At 43.9% G+C, this 8481-nt stretch overlaps 1 protein-coding gene and 1 long non-coding RNA gene across 2 annotated transcripts; one reads left to right on the top strand and one right to left on the bottom strand.

The window, feature by feature from the left end:
• Positions 1-914: 914 nt before the first annotated feature.
• Positions 915-7707, top strand: LOC140253974 (uncharacterized). The gene is made up of 3 exons (XR_011904040.1): positions 915-1001; positions 6743-6888; positions 7509-7707. It is a non-coding gene; the product is annotated as an uncharacterized lncRNA (long non-coding RNA).
• On the bottom strand, positions 3107-8245 carry TMEM254 (transmembrane protein 254). Its single transcript, XM_072340120.1, has 4 exons — positions 8014-8245; positions 7718-7821; positions 6919-6978; positions 3107-4647 (listed from the first exon to the last, which is right to left on the bottom strand). The coding sequence occupies exons 1-4, from the start codon at positions 8110-8112 to the stop codon at positions 4527-4529; spliced, it is 384 nt and encodes a 127-aa protein (XP_072196221.1). The 5' UTR covers positions 8113-8245; the 3' UTR covers positions 3107-4526.
• Positions 8246-8481: the final 236 nt, after the last annotated feature.

Below are 8481 nucleotides of genomic sequence, written 5' to 3'. Positions count from 1 at the left end.
TACCAGGTGGAATGCGTGTTCTTGTTTCCAGTGGAGGGGAATGCCTTGACCTGATTAGTTCTGCTGGAGCTAAGCTGCTTAATGCTGGGAGCAGCAGGATTTGTTAGGGCCACAGCACAGCTTCTTCCAAGGACTGAAGCAAACAAGGTGTATCTTCTCTTGGTAGCATCTCTTCCCACGTGGATTCCTAATTTCTTCAGCCAAGGCACCTTAGCTCTGCATTAACATCTCAAACGTTGCCAGTACGTGTCCACTTGGCATCAGGAACCATTACCCCATATGTCCTCGCAAGCTGTCCCTTGCATTCAACCTACTTTTGGAAGGTTTGGGGACACATTCCACCTTCTCCTTCCAAAATGCACTAAGTGTGTTTGACACGCTGCATCACACTTCTGCTAGATCCAAAGGCAGGCGTGTGCTTTAGGGAGCAGAAAACAAAACATGAGGCTCCTGGGTTGGGCTTAAATTACTGCCAGTCATTTATTTGATGGCCTTGGATTCTTCAGTCACCTTCTTTGCCACGAGCTGAACTGTGAACGGATTGCAACGTATGGAATATTGATGTTTGCAGAACTTTTCCTACTACCAACCTTTACGTTCACATGCTCCTAACATTTTTATCCCAGTGGAGAGCAAATTTTGCTGCATGTCACACATTCCTGGGCTGATGCATTTCTCTATGGTCAAATGAGCAGCAATAAGAAATGCTGCCGGTGATTGGAAGCATCCTAATAAAATATGAATGTTTTGAAGCAATTCAGTATTAAGCATATCTAACAAGATCCCTAAGCCCAACTCCCCCATGTGTCTTTAAAAAGCTGAGGGCAGGGCAGAGCTGAATCAAGCACACCTGAGTGCATCCACAGAAAGGATATGAGGGGCTTGCCCTGCCCCACAGCAGGAAAGCAGGAGTTCTGGTGATGATGTTTGGTCTTTGTTTTACTGGGGATTTCTGTCTGCTGTGGATGTTTTCAGTCTTTGTGCTTCTGGAAGTCATGGAGGTGAGTGTTTGTTGGTTTTCTTGTTTTGTTTTTCTTATGATGTCTGGTCCTTGTGATGCCTGACTTGTCTTTAGGAAGGGATTTTAACTTGTGTTGTGAGCCAGTGAGTTGGTGTCCCTGCTTGCTCAAGAGGAACTTAAGAGGCTTTTCTTAAAGAGAGGTCTGTGAGACTTCTGATAATGCATGCAACCATAGTTTCTTACATCTCTCCCTTCCTTGCCTTCAGTCATTCCCCTGTTGCAATTACATTCAGTGTGCTAGGCTGTGTGCTCTTATACAGTGGCGGTTTGTGCCAAGTTATTGCCTCTCCTTCGATAGCCAGCAGTGAAGGAAATGCTGAGGGCTTTTTTTCCCTCCCCTTTTTGAAAACAAACCATGATGCTCTCTTATCTGTTTATACAGGCACTGGTCTGAACAGCTAACAGGATGAACTGAATGTATGGGCTTATGTGCTGAAGTATTGCACTGAGTCTTGAAATAAGCTGAGTTAGATACACACAAAGAAAAACCTGCTGTTTGCAGCAGCAATGTAAACAAGTGTGAATGGATGTTCCCTTCTCATTACTTACACATGAGGTATAAGTGCAGAAGGAATGTGTAGTTTGAATTCTCTTTAATGAAAGCATCTGCATGAGTTACCCCTTTCTTTGAGTATCTCAGTAGTAAGAAAGCCTTAAGATCAGTGAGCTAATGCTTTCTAGAACTGTGTTCCTCCTTAGGTTTAAGGAAGGTTCTGAGCTGGTCCTTCATGCTGATGTTGCAGCTCCTGACCCAGAATAATCAGCAGATGGAGATTTTGAGCACTGATTTCTTAGCTTACTAACCTGGAGGTGACTCTTTCCTTTAATTGCACTCATGTCCATCCGCTTCCATGAACTTTGTTTGGAAGGTGAAGAAAGAATCTGGGTAGTTTCTTGGAGTTTTACACTGCACTGAAGTTATTAAGCAACCCCAGCATGAGATCCTTGTTATAAATGATATCGGTTACAATTTGTGTGAATTATTTTTAACGTGCAAGCAAAATCAATTACTCATTTCAGCAAACGCCTGCAACTAGCAGGTACTGTTAGTCATTTTCATTCTACTTTATATTATTAGCATAAGTATACACAGCTTCACCCACTGGCTTTCATAGGAGGCATTTTCTTTCTTATGGTTGTGATTGGAAGTGGATGGTTAAACTCCATTTACTTCTATTCAGTCGTATTATCCATCCTTCCAGAGCATCAGCTTAGCTTTCTTGGTGGTTTACCCTTTTATTTAGTGCTGCTCTTTAACTGTAGAAGCCCTTCTGTAAGCTTCATATAACCATGTACATATACGTAACCACACACACATATATATTTATATATATATATACATAAATAACCACTTAGTTCTGGTAGGAAATAACACCTGGAGACATTACAGTGAAGCCCTAAGAGTAAGTGTTTCCTTCTGGAGGGCTGGATGGGTTGACTGGGGATGTGGCAGCCTGAACTTTGTGCTGCTGTTAAGAAAATAAGGATCCATTTCATACATTTCTGGTGCTTTCCCCATTTATTTTTTTATAGAGAGGGTATTTTGATTGCAGTGGATAAAACTACTCCAGCTGATCGAGAGTAATATTGCATCAGGATAGCCTGGAGGAATGCTTCTCTCTGGCCATCAGCTGATGCTGTTGTCTTGCTAACTATTAGTTCCAGCTTTGGAAATAGCTTGTAATCAAGGCAGTCTGTTTTAGAGCCATTCATTGAGAAACCCTTTTTGACCTCTCTTGAAAAGGAAGCCCTTCTAATTGAGTGGAGCCCAAAGTAGGCTGCTAACTGCTTAAAGATGGAATCACTTTACATTCCACAACACACCTGAAAGGATCTGGCAGCTGGCAACACAAGGGCTTTGCTCTGCAGGCTGCTGCTGGCAGGGCAAGGTAGCAGAGTAGTTCTGATTTCAGAGCTTTATTATAGTGGGAAGCCGAGACAGACAAAGCTGCCTGTGAAGAAAAAGCTCATGTTGTGTGTTCCAAGCATGGATCTTAGTGTAAAGATAACCACTAGTTACATGAAATTCATTGATCCATCCATTTCCAGGAGAAAATAAAAAGAAAAATAACTTTTTTTTTTAAATCTTTATTAAAGGATCACAGAATAAGATTAAAAAGTTACACAGGGAAACTTAGCCCAGGTTCTCGATATTCCTGTGGTTTTCTAACCACTAAACATCCTTTCTACTTCTCTAAAGACTGTTAGTGGTAAGGAAAAAAGCCACTCCACCACTTAAAGCTCTTCATTTCTCTTTGCTTTTAGCTAAAAAGCCAAAACCTCAAGTACCTGCACTTGAACTGTATCAGATGTCTCATAGTCTAGCGTACATACTACACAAGGTATATGCTTGCTCATTACTGCCTCGAGGAGCATTTCTTTTGAGCAAAGCCTGTGTTCTCTTCTTCTTTTTACCAGAACAGTAGCACCAGGGGTGGTGTGGAAGAAACCTCTCCCCAAATCACAGTTAATATTTTAAATAGTAATTACTTTTTAAAGTGCTAAGAATGAGAAAAGCCAGTTCTGGTTAAAGACCGAGAGGTGTAAAACAGGCAGTGAGGTCAAAGGGGCTCAATTAGAGATAAAGAAAATACTCGGAGGGATGTAAAGATGGTCTACAAACCAAAGATGTGGTGAGCGCTGACTTGTTAGGCTTACTTTTCATGTGACAGCCTTGGAGGTTTTCTTTTTGGAATGTTGCGAGGTGCTTTTCTTGGATAAGAAGTTAGTTCTCCAAAAAGCTACAGGGTTCTCCCTCTGCTGTATAGAGAGTATATTATACTACACCAACTCAAGAGATGGAAATCCACATTTGAGAGGTGAGGTCATGCTGCATGGAATTGAAGGCACAAGAATTAAGCAGAGTTGAAGCGCTTTATGTATCCCAGCTCACTGCTTCAGCTCAGCCTGAACTTGGTCTTTTAGAAGACTTGGTCTTTTTAATGTGCCTGCAGCGATAAAGCAGTCTGTCCTTTGTTGAAGAGAAGTAAGCTGACAAAACAAATGCCACAGAGCAGGCTCTAACAAATACAGAAAAAGCTTGTGAAAGGTCCTGTAGAAAAACGGTAGGAAAAACTTATATCCTGCCACAAAACAGCAGCGACTGGCTTTGTGGCCATAAATAACAATATCTGTTGAGGAAGGAAAACTCTCCCCATGAAAAGGTCACCTATGAGGTACTACTAACTACTGTCAGGGCCTTTCCTCACCAATGACAATCAGAGTATACAATCTATATCAAACAGTGCAAGGCTGCAACCTTCAGCTCTTGCGTAAGAGAGTTAAACTTAGGCAGTGCCAAGATCGACAGGCTGAATTTCTACCAAACCTTCCACAGGGCCCTGTGAATTACAGCTGAGTTTCTTCCTTAGCAAAAGAGAGTTAATTTGGTAGAAGGGCACTGCATCATGTAGTAGGAATGTGACTTAGCTAATTACAGCTTCTAAACGTGTGAGGTTGTTTCCTGAAGAATAAGGATGTGAGAAGAGACTTCTGTCACGGGCTTCTAGTAGTACTTCTTGGCTGGAGGTTTGTACGACACCAGGAGACCGAAGGAAGCGTACCCAAATAGAAGTGTCTGAATGAACCAGTGGAACTGAACTGCTGGGTCAGTGATGCCTTTAGATCTGCAATGGGAACAAAAGCAGAATGTGTATCAACAAGCTGAGTCTTGCAGACTATATTGTGATAATTAACAAGGTATTTCTACCGAACCTCGGTACTTCAGACTTGGTTAGAACGTTTAATCTCACATTCACTTCAAACTGAAACTGATTCCTTAAAAGGCAGTATTGCTGCTTATGATTTTGGTGCATTATAAACTGCAGAGAGAGTAAACTCAAAGAGGTTTTGTGCATGCAGCTTCCTCAGCGATATCTGTGTACCTTCTTGCTGACTACAGACCCTGAAGGTTGTCTGTGCACTTGCAAGGCCCAGTGGCCTGACAGTTGCTCAGGTGTTGCCTGGATTTGTGGTTAGAGAAAAAAAGCAGAGGGGGCTCAAGATGCTTGTCTTGAATTATTTCAGTTTTCAATTAGCATATGCAAATGTTTGGTTTGTTACAGGAAGAGGTCTAGTCATGCTATAAAGAACCTGCGTGCAAGCTGACTTATGCTCCACTAAGTACATTAGGGATGTGAAGCAGTGGTAACTTCAGCCCACAGTAGCAAGATGGTCACGCTGGTTACCTCTTAAAAACTGACTCACATTCACCTTGGTAAAGATAATTGTCTTTGTCAGCAATGTCACATTTCCTCTTCCATTTCAGTGTTGTGGGGAAATATTTTCAGAGGAAAGGAGATGTGAAAGCTCAATCAACTCATTTCACATTTCCAGAGACTTATGGCAAGCATAAGCACATTTAAACTTAGTCACTTTAGAAGTGAGCTCCCTCTGCTGACTTCAGCTGCAAGTGTTCATCTGTTGTGTCTACACAGAGCAAATGAATGTGCAGTAAGTACTGACTGACACAACTCTTCTCCATTTTTGTTCCTAATTTTTTTTCCTACCAGCTGTGGGAAAACTTTTATAATCCCTAATGCAGTGTTTGCAAATGAGTCCAGACAATGGAAAACTATGTCTCAAGAACTTTACCTGCTTGTATATACAGCAAGCTTACTTGAAGAGACCGTATGAGGAAACAGGCCAAAACCCAACGCAAGTACCGCTGCTAATTAATGAGTTTATACCTCCTTTCTCTCCAGTTCTTCCTCATGTCTCCTTCGTGATGTTCATATGCAGGTATTACTATCTCTTTCATCAGTTAACAGTGTTTAGTGCTAATAGGAGAGTACAACTACTTAGTTATCCACAGAAGCGTGCCTCAACAGAAGATGATGGGCAGGCAATCCGTGCTCTCCTTCTTATGGTCTTCAACATTTACTTGCAGCAACTTCACTACTTAACTTGTTTGCAGTACATCCACTTGATATGCTCAGCAGTCATGAAATTGCCTCTTAATATAACCTTAAGCCAATGCATGTAAAAGCTTTCTGCAGAACCACAGGTAAAGCTTTAAAGCTATAGCTTAAAACCAGAGTTTGGTAAACAGTTAATCATCAGATACCATTCTGAAGGCAGAAAACAAGCTGGAGAGCCACTTCAAATAGCTCAGTGGAACAAAATGCCTTTGCTTCCAAGAGATGTTATATGAGAAGCCAGAGACAGATAGGGCCTTAATTAAAGGAAGTTGGAGTTTTCGCAGTGGCAAATTAATTTGACACCTCTGCAGAGTAATGAGAATCAGCACAAAATATGAGCGTGAAAACTCGTATCTGCATTCTTCTGAATTGGAGACAAGATTAAAAGGAACAGAACTCCCGAAAGATTTGTTATCCTAACTTAAGACTAGGTTGGCATTAGAATCTGATTAGCGAGTACTTTCTTCCACAGAAGATGCAATATATAACTAGATCTTAAGTAATCCCAAATGGAGGTATCCAAGTGCATTTTCACAACACAGATGCAATCTATTTCAACAGGTAACTAGGAGTCAGAATTCTGATGAGGTAAGACCTGATTAAACTCCCACTTATTTTTCCCCCTGCTATCTGGACTGCTGTTACCCAGCATCTGAACTAACAACGAGGAATAAGCAGCTATGCCTGTTAGACCAAGAGTACACAATACAATGTGTTTGGTTGGTTGCAAACAGATGAGCTTTGACAGACCCTGCTGCCAGTCTGCCAAGCTGCCATCCTCTATTTTTGCTATCCAATACAGCAATAACCTTCTGCGGTGGACAGCAAAGTATCTCTCTGGTGTGAACTTGCCCAGCAGCCTCAGAACTGATGTTCTTCCTGACAACCACCAAAATCAGTTTATAACTTAAATCACTTGTACCAGAAATCCTTTCCAGAGAACTTAAGGTAAGAAGCGATGGGGGGAGATCAACTTACTGGCATAACTTTATACCGTACAAGGCTTCTACTATGTGAATCAACCAGGATACGTAGAACCTAAAAAAAAAGATAAGAAAATTCATTGTTTTTTTGTGTACCCATTGCATGTATCCATGCGTTTCAGTACTTGGTTAAGCCCAGTGCTTACTGAATACCTGCAGAACTAATTTTAGTGATCAAATAGGAAAGCCTTTGAGGGTGCAGATGTATGTGTATAGGTATAGTTCAACTGTGTGCATGCATTGAGGGTATGGAATGTTAGAATTCTTTCTCCTTGATTTTTAAGTTTTCATATAAAAGATATCCCATTAGGATCAATTCAGTACCTTGTTCAAGTATAGGATGCTCTGAGCAAAGACAAAGGCCATGTTATACATGATGTATAGTAAAATAAACAAGGCAGGCTGAGGATTCCCTTAAGAATCCAACAAGTGTGAGGCTGAGCTATAGGAAAGTGTTCTCCAGCTCTTAAGATGAGAGGATTAGGATATTTGAGAAACCCGCTGGCAAAATAACAGCAAATATAAGTTTACATACGGACCAATAACTGCCTCTGAAAGTCTTATCTGTGTGCTTTCCTTCCTCAGGAGACCAACACAGACGCCAAACTGTAAGCCGAGTTCTTATCCCTCCAGCCTGGCCTTAGCCTGTCTCATCTCTCACGGTACTTATTGCCCCACAGCCTGAGCTGCAATGAGCTACGCTGAACTCCAAGTGTAACTGACAGCCACGTTACAGGACAGCTCGTTAGCATCAGGGACAGACGGAGAGGTGCAGGCAGCCAGATGGCACTCACCCATAGCACACCCACTTGTGGTGGTTCTTCACTAAATAACGAAGGAAATCACCAAACAGTCCCAAATAGCTATAAGGGATAGTTGAAGGTGACAGCGTTACCCACTGTGAAGAGAAAAACAGGGTTATTAACGTTAAGGTCACCTTCGGGCCGGCTCTTCGGCCACCCCTGCACCGTGTCATGGCTGCAGTCTGACAACGGTCGATGAGGAGTGGGATGTCCGCCCCGCTCCCGTCCCTCAGTCCCACACGCAGCACCCCCTGCCCGGCTCTCCGTCCCGTGCCCGCCGCCCTTACGCCCAGCAGGATCATGCCGAAGATGATGCCGATCATCCAGAGGAGCCGCGAACGCTGGAAGTGGCAGCTGCCATCGCGCACCCGCTCCGCACCCGTCATCCTGCCGCCGAGCGCCGGGCCGGGAGCCGCCGCCGGAGGTAAACTGAGGAGCGGGGGGGGCGGAGCGCGGGCGGAGCGGCCGCAGGTGCCGGTGGGCCGCCCCGTGCCGGCGGGTGTCGGACCGCGTCATTTCCTGCCGCTCCGGCGGGCTCCGCTATGAGGCCGCAGCGCCCCGTGGCGGCAAGGCTCGGCCGGTGCGGGTCGCTGTCTCAGAGGAAAGCGGGCAGCACGGGCAGGTGCGGTCGCCCTCTTGAGGCACGGCGCAGGGGAGCGGGAAGGGGCTCGGTTCGGTGCCAGGGGGCCTGCACGGAGCAGGGGGTTGTAACCCTTTCAACACAGGCCGTTCTGTGAGTCAGTGTGATTCCTCTA

This window comes from Excalfactoria chinensis, chromosome 6 (assembly GCF_039878825.1).
Source record: "Excalfactoria chinensis isolate bCotChi1 chromosome 6, bCotChi1.hap2, whole genome shotgun sequence".
NCBI classification, from domain to species: domain Eukaryota; kingdom Metazoa; phylum Chordata; class Aves; order Galliformes; family Phasianidae; genus Excalfactoria; species Excalfactoria chinensis.
This window is presented reverse-complemented; position numbering and strand designations above follow the sequence as displayed.

What these genes read in the sequence shown, in the direction of transcription:
- TMEM254 (XM_072340120.1), bottom strand. Translation starts at nt 8,112, where the DNA reads ATGACGGGTGCGGAGCGGGTGCGCGATGGCAGCTGCCACTTCCAGCGT. An exon ending in CACAAGTGGGTGTGCTATGG is followed by an intron (nt 6,979 to 7,717) that starts GTGAGTGCCATC and finishes CTTTTTTTTTAG; the next exon opens with GTTCTACGTATCCTGGTTGA. An exon ending in TACGGTATAAAGTTATGCCA is followed by an intron (nt 4,648 to 6,918) that starts GTAAGTTGATCT and finishes TTCCCATTGCAG; the next exon opens with ATCTAAAGGCATCACTGACC.